Consider the following 14,847-nt stretch of genomic DNA (forward strand, 5'->3'; position numbering starts at 1 on the left):
TATTCCATTTTTTCCTTTATTTTTGCATACTTAAATATATTTATCAAATGCATTGTGTTAAGTGTCTGGAAAGAGCTATCATTAACAGGTATTGTTCATTCTGTATAGCAGATGGACCGAACTGTTGGATGCATTTTAGCCATGTCTTTTAAACTCATAGTACCCGCCACAGCCTCTGTCTCTCTGAAATGGGGTAGGTAAATATGATAGGGGCACTGTAGCATTTAGCTAGGTATTTGTACGAATTAGAGTATGAAATCATTAATGCGTAAAGTGTTATAAATATGTTTATGCAAATTCTAGCTCCTCTTTTACTTTACCTTCCTTTGTGGTACTGATCAGTACAGCTTCTGTTAATTGTTAATGATTAACGCACCTTCTTCCTCCTTCACTTCTATCTGGGCATAATGCCAGGCATATTATTAAGATATAAGAGTTTTCTTTCCCCTCCCATTTTGCCAGCTCATGCTAAGGTGTTACTGACCTCTTATTCCTTTCTTCTGATGATCCTACCATTACTTCTCCAAATTCTATGCACTAAATGGCTTTTTTCTCCCCTTTAAAATGTAAAGAGTACATCTATACTAAGTAGCCTACTGATGAGAAGATTGGCCGTCTTCAGTGTTGTTAATCAGTAAATTAACTTCAAGCACTCATTTTAGCACTGAAGATACACACTTAACTGAGATTCCCTTGCCCCAGATCAGGTTCAGCAGTGGCAAAAGATGAACCAGCATCCTTGTGCTGATTCTGCTTACTCAGCACTAACTTGGACCGGCTCCTTTGGAGATCTGGTGCATCTAGTTTGCATACCAAACTGGTCAGGCACAGATGAAAGCACCGAGTTACTGATACAGCACAGTCCTCAGTCTGAATGAAGTTACATCACTTCAAACATACTGGGCCTTTGTTTTGCAGGGATAATAATACTATGCATGGACTAAATGTTGTAAAATATATAAATGTTTGTGGATTGTGCTGATCTATTTTGGATTCAAATGTATGCAATGAAAATTCTACAAAAACTGTAAGTGAGCCCTCAAAGAGTAGTTGGATTTGCCACTCTTCGTGATTATCCTTTTTATACTACCTAGTAACTAAGGAAAGACAACTTGCTTCTATATCTCTGCCTCTAAATTTACACACAGAGTTCTAATTTGCATGCGCTTTTTAAGACTATTTTATCTTTGAAAGGTTTTAATAATATTTTTCAGTGCTGGTGATTAAGAAAATACTTTTTTTTTAAATAAGGGCATTTAGCTTAACACCACCAAGCTGTTTTTTTGCAAGTTAGACATTATGACTTTGGAGAAAAAGACTGACTCATTTGATAACTCTTCTTTCCTTGCTGCAACAGAATGTTATGCCTCATTAGTTTGTGAGTTTTGACAGTAACACCAAAATGAGAGAGTTGGTATCACTTTTGGATAGACTCTGAAGTATATAGGGAGAAAGACGTGGAAATGATGTGATGTAGGGAAAACAGGCCTGCAGTGGGACTTCTGGGACAGATAACTATTGATTTCGTGCTGTTTCATAAGAAAAGGTAAATGTCACCGAACTGTGAAAAGAGCAGGTTTTCACAGAAGTCCCTAAGATATTTGAAATCATAATCATTTTAAGGTGACATCCTTGCCTCCGTTGTTGAAGCCACTAGTGAACTTCCCACCAAAGGTCAATTCTCATCCTGCGCCTCCATTTGGGCTCAGCTTACTTCCTTAGGCATTATATGTCTCTTTCCTCCTATCTTCTATCGCAGGACATGTTAACAGTGAAATAGGAACAGTGTATATAGTTTTGATGAGTAAGCACTTGCAGAACTGCTCTTTCCCCAGTCTTAATTGTTTTATTGAGTGAATTTAATGTGTTTTGATCTCACTTGTTTTGTCTGCATCTATATCTGACATATGCCATCTGTTTTTAAAAATAAGATGACATCTAGGTCTGAGTGAAAAGCTCTGGTTACTTATTTGACTTTGAATAAAAGAAACATAGGTTTGAGTAAAGAAACATTTTGAATAAAGAAACATTTGTTTGTTTAGAAAAACTGCTTTTGGGAGCTTAATAAACTTCCAGACTACCCAGCTAAAGGACAGGAATACCACCCTCCACCGAATATTTAAGATTAGGTGTGACTGTGTTGTGTGTCACCTCTTCCACAGGCCCGTCTGATGTCTTTACCTAGAACACCGTGTGAATAGGCGTCCACTTAACACTCATGTCATGCTACTCCATTTAGAGGATTTTCCCTCTGTGCTTTATCATGTTTTCTGCTGAGCTGTTCTTTTGATGTGTAACTTAAAGTCACTTTGGTGACTGTTACAGTAGAAGCGTTCTATAAATATTTGGATGGCATCCTTATCTGGGTCATTTTGGGGGCTGATCTGGGTACAGCTGTATCTGGAGAAAAATGGTAATGGTGCTACAGGAGGAGACAAGCAAGAGCACCAAACGCTGTCACATCCCTATAGCTAAAACAACTGACATTTGTGAAGATCTAGCTGTTTAACAGACACATTGGAATATTCAAAATACAGCCACAATTTAGTAAGAACTCTAGGAAGAAGATAGAGTTGGGATTGTTCAGCCTGGAGAAGAGAAGGCTCCGGGGAGATCTAATTGCGGCTTACCAGTACCTGAAGGGGCCTACAGGAAAGATGGAGAGGGACTGTTTATCAGGGAGTGTAGTGACAGGACAAGGGATAATGGGTTTAAGCTGAAGGAGGGTCGATTTAGATTAGATGTTAGAAAGAAATTCTTGACTGTGAGGGTGGTGAGGCACTGGAACAGGTTGCCCAGAGAAGCCGTGGATGCCCCATCCCTGGAAGTGTTCAAGGCCAGGTTGGATGGGGCTTTGGGCAACCTGGTCTAGTGGAGGGTGTCCCTGCCCATGGCAGGGGGGTTGGGACTAGATGATCTTTGAGGTCCCTTCCAACCCAAACCATTCTGTGATTCTGTGATTCTATGATTCTATGAATTTGGGAAAAAAATTGGCCCCCATCAATGAGCCAGGAAAATTAATGGCAAAGGACATAGAAAGGCCGAGGTACTTAGTGGATCTTTGCCATGGCTTTTCTGGGTAAGGTTTGTCCTCTGCTCTCCCAGGTCTCTGAGCCGAGCATCAGAGTATGTGGGAGCGCAGCATGACCTGTAGTAAAGACAGACAGACTCAGGGAGAACTTACACCAGTTGGGTATACAGAAGCTTATGGGACTAGATGGGGTGGGTCAAAGGGTGCTGAGGGAGCTGGCTGATGCTATTGCAAAGTCACTCTATCATCTTCAAAAAGTCTTTAGGAAAGTTCCCTAATGATCAGAAACAGGCAAGCACTGCACCTGTCTTCAGGAAAGGGAATCCACGAGAGAACTGCACGGCAGCAAGGCTAATGTGGCTGGTACCCTTCCTGGGAAGGTTACAGAGCAAATCCTCCAGGAAGCCATGCCCAAGCAGACGATGGACAGGAAAGTTATTGGAAACAGCATGTGTTTACCCCAGGCAAATCACACTCCATCAGGCTTTCAGCACCATCAGCTATAATATCCTCATAGGGAAATTAGTGAGACCTGTACAGTGGGTGAAAAACAGGCGGAGCTGTCAGGCTCAAATGAGTTGTGGTTAGTTGTTTCAAGTTCAACCGGTGTCATGTTACTAGTTGTAACTTTCTGACTAATAATATTCAATGCCTCTGTTAATGATGTAGGCAAAGGCATGGAATGCACCCTCAGCATGTCGGTCAATGATGTCAGCTCAGGGAACAGTACATACACTGAAAGGCAGCAGGGCTGCTGCTTGCAGGGCCCCTGACAAGCAGGAGGATGGACTGAGAGGAACCTCATGAAGGTGAACAAAGGCAAGTGCAGAGTCCTATATCTGGGAAAGAATGACTCTATGCACCAGGACAGGCTGGCCCAAAAGCAGCTTTGCAGAAAAATCCTGGTAGATGAGAAGGTGAACATGTTTCAGCAGTATGCCATCGTGATGAACGCCAAAGGCAGACCAGGCTGTACGACCTCAAGTGCAGCCAACAGGTTAAAGAGGGTGATTCATAGAATCATAGAATGGTTTGGGTTGGAAGGGACCTCAAAGATCATCTAGTTCCAACCCCCCTGCCATGGGCAGGGACACCCTCCACTAGGCCAGGTTGCCCAAAGCCCCATCCAACCTGGCCTTGAACACTTCCAGGGATGGGGCATCCACAGCTTCTCTGGGCAACCTGTTCCAGTGCCTCACCACCCTCACAGTCAAGAATTTCTTCCTAACACGTAGTGTAAATCTACACTCTTTTGTCCTATCACTACCCTCTGTGATAGAGTCCCTCTTCATCTTTCCTGTAGGCCCCTTTAGGTACTGGAAGGCCGCAGTTAGGTCTCCCTGGAGCCGCCTTCTCAATATGTTCAGCAGTTGAGATTGCACTAGGAGTACAGCGTCCAGTTTGGGGCTCACCAGTCCTGCAATGACACTGCCATACTGGAGCTGGTCATCATGAGGGTGGTCAAACACTGGGACAGGGGCCCAGCGGGGCTGTGAAATCTCCATCCACAGAGACACGCAAGACTGAGCAACCTGACCTGGTTGGCCCTGCTCTGGGGGGGGGGGGTTGCTTGGGTGGATGCCCTCCAGATGTGCCTTCCATCCTCCCTTGCTTCGTGCTTTGGGCGAGCCAGGCTCCGTCATGCTTAGCCAGCTTGCGAGCACATCCTTGTTTGCGGGGAAGGAGAACGGGAGGCGGCACCCCCGGGCGCCGGATCCCCACCGCCCGCCAGGAGGGCCGGCCGAGAGCCCGCCGCGGCCACGACCCGTCCGCCCTCGTCAGATGCGGCGGCAGCGGGTGCGTGGGGCGGTGCGTGGGGCGGTGCGTGGGCAGCTGACCGGGGCGGCGGGGGGTGTGCGGGGTGTGCGGGGTGTGTGGGGGTGTGCGGGGTGTGCAGGGGTGTGAGGGGGTGTGTGTGCAAGGGGGTGTGTGGGTGTGCAAGGGGGTGTGCAGGGGTGTGAGGGGGTGTGCGGGGTGTGCGGGGTGTGTGGGGGTGTGTGGGGGTGTGCGGGGTGTGCGGGGTGTGCGTGTGGTGCGCGGTGCCTTTAAAGGGCGGGGCGTGGGCGGGGCGCGAGGCGGGGCGGTGGTGCGCGCGGGGGAGCCGCCCGCCCGCCCGGAGCATGCGCTGCGCGGGGCGCGGGGCGCGGGGCGGCGGGCGGGCGGTTGGCGGCGCCGCACTTCCCCGCCAGCCGCGGCGGCAGCCAGCGAGCCCGGCCCCGGCGCTGCCGCTGCCGCCGCGCGGGGCCGTGGTGGTGGCGGCGGCCGCGGAGCCCTGAGCGCCCACCGCTCCGCCCGCTGGGGAGCCGGCGAGCCGCTCCTCACCCGCCCGGTCTGCGCCCGAGCGGAGAGGAGGCGAGCGGGGAGCCGCGGCGGCCATGGGCAACGAGGCGAGCCTGGAAGGAGGCGAAGGGCTGGGCGCCTTCCCCGAAGGGGCGGCGGCGGCCGGGGATGGCGGCGGCCCCGCGGCTCCCTTGCAGCGCCTGGTCCCGGCCGGGGTGGAGGCGGACCTGAGCCAGCTGAGCGAGGAGGAGAGGAGGCAGATCGCCGCTGTCATGTCAAGGGCGCAGGGGCTGCCCAGAGGGAACCTCGCCGGCGCGGAGCCGCCTCCCATGCAAAGGCACGCACGGAAAATCTCTCCTCTCCCGCTCCTCCCTTCCCCCCTTCTCCGTCTCCTCGCGGTGGGGCGGGGGGCGAGTCGCCGAAACGATCCGGGCCCGCTGCATCGGGAGCAGGCGTTGCGTTTTGCTGGCTGAGGGAGGGAAGGGGGCGGCTGCACGAGTGCGGACACAAGGATGGAGCCTGCACTCTCCGGCTTTTCCCACTCCGGTGGTTTCTAATAATAACGACGGTCCTCGGTTCCGGTGGGCTGCGCCCTCTCCCCGTCCCTCCCTTCGCACCGATCCGGAGCACGGGTAGTTTCTGTGTCTAGGGAGGGGAGAGATTTGCAGACAACGTTTCGGTTTTCTCTGTGTGTGTGTGTGTGTGTGTGTGTGTGTGTGCTTTACGGGGCTGGAGTGCCCCACAGCTCGGACAGTAGCCAGGGAAGCTCTACCCAGGGCTGATGAGCTCTTTAAGCTTCTCTTTCAGGAGAAGGAGATTCTTGTTGAATCTTTCAAAGCTTTGGGGCGTGATGTATTTGCTAGCCATTACTCTGCCAATTCTTAACCTCTACAACTATCATTTGGCTTCATTAAATAGTCATGGATTGAGGAGGTCTGTTTCAGTCTATTTTTTTCCTCCTTATTTTTCTTCTCGATTTCCCCCCCCCCCCCCCCCCCTTTTTTCTCGAAAGGGAAAAAGAGAGGCGACATAATAGATTAAATTGTTTGCCACGGGCTTCAGTATTCTGGATAGCGATGGCTTTACCTCGTTGTGCATCAGCGAAGGCTAGGGTAATTCCCTTCCCTTTTCTTTCCACTGCCCGACGTGCAACAAGCCCGCTGCCCCGCTCCGCCTGGGGGCCGCTTCTCCCCGCCGTGCCGGTGCCCGCCGGTGGCCGCCCGTGCCCCTGTCCACGGTGCTGAACTCGCCGGAGTCCCCCGCCCGCCCTCCGGGGCCGGCGTCCCTGTGGCTCCCCGTCTCCGGGGCTGGGTGTGTTGCTTGTCTTTGAAGGAGGATGCTGAAAGGTGCCTCCTCGACTGACTGTTCAACAGGGTTCTTGTGTATTGGTTTCCCCCTAGATAAATTCATGTTGAATTTATATAATATCAGGTTTATATAAGGGAATTCTAGAAGAAGAGAAGCAAGGAGGGTGGAACCAAATGCATCCTTGGGCAAACTACTGAAATCATTGGGATTTTACCTGAGATGATGGTGTCTGTTTTTTAAAACTGGAAATCAAATCTTCCTCGTTTATCTCTTCCATGATTATTAAACAGGTATTAACACCATACGTGAAATATAATTTCCCATTCAGTTCAGGGCTCTACCCAGCTTCTATAGATCTTAATGGGGAAAAAAATCATATTGGTTAATTCTGCAAAACTAAGCTCAAATTTCCCTTTTGTATAACAGTCTATGAGCAAAGACACAAAGACTTTAAAAGTTTATTTTTTCATGATAATGTTCCAGCAAAAAGTAAGATAAATGTCCTTGTAAGGTTCTAGAATAGGCTAAACTCATTGCAATGTGAATATTTCTGCATTTATAAATGGCTGCTTTCCCACAAACATATTTATAATATCAGAAACTACTTTGATCTTGTTAGCATACCATACTTTCACTTTCCATTTAAAGACGCTCTATATTTGTGAATTACAGTGTTTTAACTTTTAGTCAAAGCTCACATTTTAACATTCAGTGCAGTAAGCTATCAACTAGCTTCTCTTGTGGGGTTGTAGCAGTTCCATCATAGCATCTTTGTGCCTGTCACACTGTAATGAGGTTACTACTTGTCTCTGCTCTTGTTTTGTGGCTTTACTTGCTCCTCTTGCACATCTCTCTTTGCTATTGAGATCTACGAAGAATGATGGGAATAATTATTAAGAACCTGATCCAAACCATTGGAATAAGACTTTTCTCAGGTCTAAGGATCAGCCTCTTCTAGACTTCAACTTCAGTAAAGAACTAGCCTGCTGAGACTCAGATTCCTTAGCTTCAAGATTTTATTTTTTTTTCAGTCTATGTGGCCAAAGAAATCAGATGTGGAAAATACCTCTTAACTGATGTTCTACAACTGTTGTTCCCAACAGCTTTTTCTTCTAATTCGGTTATGTCAGTCCAAATGTGAAGTGACTGAAATAGTGATCAAAAGAGGAATTCTGGCTTCTGGCTTATATATCCTTGCATTATAACAGTGTCCCTATTGTATTGTCTGTTAGGTTTTTTCATGTTAACTGTATTTTTCCTCTATGATTTCCGTTATAGTATTAGCTGTTATCCAGTCTTACCTGAGACACTTAATAATTATTTCCTATTCTAAATGCTTTCATTCCCCTACCGAAGTAACCCAGGTCTTAAAGTGTACAAATTCCTCATGACTGATGATATCCTGAAGTAACAATTTTTGCAACTACAGAGTTTCTAATAGTAAGTAATGTATGTACCAGGAAACATAGTTGTACCTGTACAACCGTAAATTACACACTGCAGCTTCTAGGACTTTAAGCTAGAAGCTTTTAAGCTTTAACTTTGAGCTTTTAAGTCTTCAAAAATGCAATAGCTAAATAAATGCATTTAATATTTATTATGTATTTTAATATAAGCATTTAGATCTAGAGCACCTAAATAGATCTACGTAAATAAAATATACCTTTTTTTTTTTTTTTTCTTTGAATGTTTTATTCTCTAGGTTCCAGTCAGGGTTTGGGATACTTAGCACCTATGGAAATTATTCTATCCTATTTCAATTACTTGTCTTCAGAAAATTTATGGTTAGGAAGTTTAACTGAAATGTACACAGTGCATTCATAAGCAAGTTCCAGTTGTTCTAGCTTCATTGAATGACTTTGTAACTGTGTCAGTGTCCACTTGCTGAGAAATTGTTCCATGTCATGTGGAAGGGTTCATATATTCAGTTTGGTCATCTAATCATCTAATGCAGCTGGTTTTCTTTTTTTTTTTTTTTGTTTCAGTTCATTAAGTTGTTCACAATAGATATTAACAGAAAAAATATTTGCTGCATTTTGAGAGGAAATGCTAAGAAGTCTACCTGAGTATTACACTTCTAAAGTATGTTTATGGTGTAGTTTCTAGAAGTTACATATTTTTGTTAATGCCATCACTCTGTTGACTTAAAAAAAAAGAAAAAAGTTAGCCACCAGCGGTATGCGTAAGTTTTTACATATCTTGTCTGTAGATATGAAAAGACCTAACTATCTTGGTGGTGTGTAGTTATTGTATTTCTCTTTAAAGCTCTTTATACTGATGAATGGAAAAAAAGACATGCCTCTTTTAAATAGGTTTTTATAGTTATGGCATTCAAGAACTAGACCAATAGTCTTTTTGTTGAGTCTCCTCTTGACTCCAAGGTAAGCTTTGATTTGGCTGTAATATTCATGTAAATGAATAAAGATGAGCTCTGAATCAAGGCTCAAGTGAGGAGAAACATAGCAGCACAAAGAAAAGAATTAGGTGAGGGAGGACTAAATGATTTTGCTTGTTGTGTCTGGATTAAAGACTTTAAAACAATGGTGGGTTTTTCATGATTCAACAGGTTTAAAAATAAGAAAATTCTTGTCAATAAAGACAACAAATATTTTTTGTAGGATTTCTGATTCTCCAGATTAATTAAAATTGTTCAGTATCAGTCAGTAGCTGGTTGTAAAATAGTTCTAGAAAAGAAGGCTTCAACTTCCAGCAACTGAAAACTACATGGAGCAAGTCCTGGCTTTTGACAGAAATAACGTTTCTCAAGAAGTTTGTCTTTTCAAGGCTTTTTCTTCTAGTAACTAACCACACTCTGTCTCCATTGCTTAGAAACGTTGTTATGTATAAAGGCAAGACAAGTCTGGTCTCCAGAATACACCAGCAGCCTTGCAGAATCACCAGGGTTTTTTATTTCCTAGATTCATGGGTTTTAATCTCATTTCAAGTCCTGACTCCTGATCAAGTGGAAATTTATGGAGCACATTATTTTGATAGAAATGAAAGCTGGAGGAGTAGGATCCACATTTACTTCTTGTTAATGTCCAAGTTCAATTTCTAAAACCAGTTGTGTTTTTTTTTTTGCCTTCCACCTTCACGCTGTAAGGTTTGGGCATGGTACCATGCTTCCTGACATGAGTTTTAATAGTACCATTGATCCTTTTCTCTTTTTCCCTTGTCACTCTTAGCATTGTTGAATGAAGCCTTCCCACATTTTGAACACTTTGAACATGAATGCTGGAAGTGTATCAGACTGCCATTAACAGAGTGGTTGAAAGAGTTTCACTTTGTAAGCAGAACCTCTTCAGATAAACCTAGAGGGCTTATCTAAATAGCAAGAAACAGAACTGCAGGTAGATCTACCTAGTTGCTAAATAAAATTGTTATTTTTACAAGCAAAAATGTCAGATATTTGAAGGAATTTTATTTTCTGAATTATCCTTTTTATGAATAATGAGTTAATCAATGTTCACTGATGCCAGTGGAAACACACCTACTCGCTTCAGTGGGTTCCACATTAAGGTTGTAAACTTCCTAGTATTATGGCCAATAATTTTACAAGAATGAGGAAGGGTAAATGGAGTTATGGAAGGCTGGAAATAGTTTGTCCTTAACCAGAATTTAATGTGGAAATTTTTAATTTACAAAAAACATCAGATATAAAATTGTGAGAAAATCACATGTTGGGACAATTATAAGCACAAAAATTGCTACCACTTAGCTTTGTCCTTTTATATTGCCATTGCTAGGTATGCAATGAAAACTCTAAATGTTAGTCAGAAATACTAGTAAACTCATGGTAACATTAACAGTGTAAAATATATTTTTCAGTGTATCTACTATATATGATTCTGCAGACTTACGATAAAACTCTTAAACAGAATTGTGCATTTTCTTATTTTTTTCATTTTTATTTTTTTAGTTAGGGAATACAGTTAAATGTGACGAGTTGTTTATTTTGCTTATGAATGCCCGAGAAGAAATGTCACATCTGGAAAAACAAGATCACAGTTAACTGGATTTCTCAAAGGGAAGGCTGAAAATTTTATATTTGCAACACAGTTGTGGCACTGAAGAGACCACCACATCTTCCAGCAAAAGCATGGTGACAGCACCGAATAGAATATTTTACTGCATTCTGTAGCAATAGCATTGAATACAATATTATTTCCTCCAGCTGCAGCTGAGTATAGCAACAAGTACAATACTAGGTCACGTATGAAGACGTGATCTTGATTTTGGTTCCTACATTCTTAGTTTTATTTTCTCCTATATGAAAACACGGCAAAATGTTATTGTTAGAGAATTGGGAAAAATCCCTGCATAATGAGAGATCTTCTTTTTATTGCTGGGCAATCTGAATTGTTGAGGTGATGCTGGGAGGAAGCTCTGTAGTAGTTCTATCTAAAAAGAAAAAAAAAAGCTTCAGGACTTGTTCTGTGAATTGGCATCTGTTTTATCTGATTGAAAATTATTCTGATTTGTGAGTGGATGGGTGGCAAAGTAAATACTTTAGAGAGGCATATACTTCCTAATATACCTGGATGTTAGGAGTTTAAGTCCCTGCTGTATATTGAATTTTAAATAGAAGTACAGAAGTACATATATACAGAAGTACATAAACATTTTGTATTGTGCAGTGCTTTTCTTGTACGACTGTGTTTTGATTTGCTAATTTTCTGACACCTCTGTTTCTTTTAGTCTTCTTTGTCTCGCTTTGTTTGTATCCCAAGGGATAGAGTGGCGAGTTACTAATTTGGATTTAGGTAAAATAGGAACTTGTAGCTTTGAGTTCTTCACGTTTCTGAAGAGAAAATTATCTGGTTAAACACTGTCTTATTAGCTTATTTTCTAAATAATAAATCAGTTTATGACTGAATGCTTGTATAACCCTTTATAGAGCAATAATTTTTATTTAAATATACTTTTTACATGCACCTTATGTTATAAGCCTTGGTCTTGCAAACACTTAAGCACCTGTGAAACTTCACAGTATTACCAGAGACCTTCCAGGGTCACAGATACATTTATTTTACCCCATTTCTCTAGTATTCTGCACTATTTTAATTTTACTACATTTTCTGTCTGCAGACATCCTGAACTCGATACAAGCCGCCATCCCAGACAACCAGGTAAGCCTCCAGATCCAGGGCCGCCAAGTTTAAGTAAAAGCAGAACAGTAGATGTGCTGAAGACAGAACAACGGGCACCTGGACGGAGCCCTTCTTCTATTAGTCTACGGGAATCAAAATCCAGGACTGATTTTAAAGAAGATCAGAAGCCAAGTATGATGCCCAGTTTTCTCTCAGAAGCCAATCCATTGAGTGCAGTCACTTCAGTTGTGAACAAATTCAATCCTTTTGATTTGATATCAGATTCAGATGCAGCCCACGAAGAAGCCGGTAGGAAACAAAAAGTTACCCAGAAGGAGCAAGGGAAACCAGAGGAGCAGAGGGGCCTTGCAAAACATCCAGCTCAACAACAGTCTCCAAAGCCAGCTGTTCAACAACAAGGACCTGTCAGACCTACCCCCCAGCAAACCGAGTCTTCCAAACCAGTGCCTCAGCAGCAGCAGCCTGGGGAACCAAAGCAAGTTCAGAAACCGGCCCCTGGTCACCCAGCGGACTCTAAGCTAGAACAAGCGAAACAACCACCCCAGCCGCGAGGACCACAAAAACCTCAGCCCCAACAGTCGGAACCAACGAAGCCTGTTCAACAGCAAACTTCTGCAAAACCTTCATCAGGCCCAACAAAACCATCACCACAGCAACCAGACAATGCTAGAACGTCATCCCAAGCGCCACCTCCCACCAAACCATCATCGCAGCAGCCGGGACCCGTAAAACAACCATCGCAACAGCCGGCACGGCAAGGAGGTCCTGCAAAGCCACCTTCCCAACAAGCAGGGCCTCCAAAACAGCCTCCTCAGCAACCTGGACCTGAAAAGCCATCTGCTCAGCAAACGGGACCCGCAAAACAACCATCTCAGCCTGGACCCGGGAAGCAACCTCCGCAGCAAACAGGGCTTGTAAAACAAGTGCCACCACAGGCAGGGGCTACCAAACCACCTTCTCAGACTGCAGGGGCCACAAAGGCCCCGGCACAACAACCAGGACTTACAAAACCACCAGGTCAGCAACCAGGGCCTGAAAAACCCTTGCAGCAAAAGCAAGGCGGTGCGAGCCAACCCGCTGAGTCCACCCCAAAGAAAACCTTCTGTCCTCTTTGCACCACCACTGAGCTGCTGCTGCATGCTCCAGGGCAGCCCAATTACAACACCTGCACGCAGTGCCATGCCGTAGTCTGCAGCCTGTGCGGATTCAATCCTAATCCTCATATAACAGAGGTGAGTAGCTTTTAAATGTTCTGATGTTCGCTACCAGAGCACAAAATTAAATTTACTTTCGTTGTGCTGAAGCATCAAAGGTGTTACAGTGTATCGTCATGATCACTCAAGGCCTTAACTAGTGCAGTGAAAAAAAAAATCACGCTATTTGGGAAAACTGCTTATGAGTAAGAGGGGTGAAATTGGGGAAAAAAAAAAAGGGTAATGATTCTCTGTTTGTGCAGTTTAGAAATGTGTTCTCATTTCTTCATATAAAAAGAGGAGGAACCCCAATGTGACTTTTTTGCTGTTTTGCTCGATTTTAAGTGCTCACTGGCTGCGTTTACAATCTAACCACAATAGTCATGTGTTAATATGTCTATAAATAAGTAATATTTGCTGCTATAAGAAAAATAGTACTTACTTTTTATCTAAGGAAGACACAATAAAAATGACTCTTCATAGCCCCAGCGTGTGTCTTGGAAAAGGACGTGGGGTGGATTTGCTTCGTAACTATGTGAGTGTTCATTAGCGGAAAGCCTGAGTCATGAGTTTTGACTTAGTGATACTCAGGTTATTTCATTATTTGTGGGATGCAAAGAAAGAGATCTCTGAGGACTATTTCTAACCTTGATCACCATTCTTGCTGTAATTATATAACATAGAAATGGCACAGAAAGTAATATTAGGACTTCAAGTGAACTTATTTTCACCTGATGGTTGTGGTGGCTTGATTTATGTGCTTATACATTACCTTGTTCTTTACTTGCTCTGCGTGGGAATAAGGCTTCACATGAATGTCTGATCTCTTCTTATTGCTTGAACAGCTTCTCCTACATCCTGATATACTAATTTTAAATTTGCAATGTACTTTGGGTTTGTAGTACCAACACTTTTATCAATTTCTAGAAATTCAAGCATAGCAGACCTGGCACCGAAGACTAACTAGTGATAAATAGCCAGAAGGGGTATTTAGGAAGCTTATTTTTGTCTTGTTTTGGTATTAGTTTGGCTGACCAGCGATGCTGATGGGAAGAAGTACAGATTGCTACTTTATTTTGAGTCTGACAAATAATATCCCTAGGTTTAAAATTGAATCAAAGAATCACTGAGTCTCAAAGGGTTCTCTGGAGATCATGTAGTCCAAGTCTCTGCTCAAAGCAGGGTGACCTAAAGCAGGTTGCTCATAGCTGTTCATTAATATCTCCAAGGACGGAGACTCCACAGCCTCTCTGGGCAACCGGTTTGCTCAATACCACAATGATTTAAAAACATTGCTAGCAGTTCGATTTCTTTCCAGTGTGCATGTTTATTAGTGATGCTTTTAGGTGTGTACCTGGTAACAAACAAGAGGCTTTTTGCATCCAGTAAGTATATTGTTTATTAATTTATTGCTAAAATTGCAAGTTTAAACCTGAAAAACTAATTGTAGGTAACCATTGGTAGCACATTGCATCGTTTAGGAGCGTAGTCTGTTGTTTGACTTCAGGGAAATTCAGGATTGAAATAATTGGCATTAATGCTTGGACTGGAAAAGGAGTGACTTGAGCAGCTGCGTGCAGAAATTTCAGTGCACCTGCAACTAACCAGGTGCTTAAATATTGTATTCTCAGGGCCTGTATGAGGGAAGGTCATAAAGCATGTAATTCTGGACAGTTTGGGATAAAAAAAGATATATTTTTGTATAATGGACAAGAGATGTGATGCATTGATGTTAAAGTCAAAGAGAATTTTTTGTAAGAAAACTTTACCTTCAAGTTCTGACAGAATGTTTTTAGACCAGAATTTCTTACATTTATTTGTGGGTGCTGAGTTTTTTTATTTCTGTGCTCCTGGAGTCGCTTGGAGCTCCAAGTTTGTCTTCCTTTAGAAACTTCACATTTCCTATGGAAATGATGAACGACTT

General features: G+C 43.5%; 1 protein-coding gene across 2 annotated transcripts in view; it reads left to right on the forward strand.

Annotated features, from left to right (window-relative positions):
• Positions 1 to 5,179: 5,179 nt before the first annotated feature.
• The window catches only part of PCLO (piccolo presynaptic cytomatrix protein), a 378,115-nt gene continuing 368,447 nt past the window's right edge, over positions 5,180 to 14,847 (forward strand). For both annotated transcript variants that reach the window (XM_075771604.1, XM_075771678.1), the window contains exons 1-2: positions 5,180 to 5,648; positions 11,708 to 12,962. In XM_075771604.1, the coding sequence (XP_075627719.1) occupies positions 5,407 to 5,648; positions 11,708 to 12,962 (1,497 nt within the window). In that variant the 5' untranslated portion in view covers positions 5,180 to 5,406. The remainder of the gene's footprint in view (positions 5,649 to 11,707; positions 12,963 to 14,847) is intronic.

Source organism: Balearica regulorum, chromosome 1 (genome assembly GCF_011004875.1).
Source record: "Balearica regulorum gibbericeps isolate bBalReg1 chromosome 1, bBalReg1.pri, whole genome shotgun sequence".
Classification (NCBI taxonomy): Eukaryota; Metazoa; Chordata; class Aves; order Gruiformes; family Gruidae; genus Balearica; species Balearica regulorum.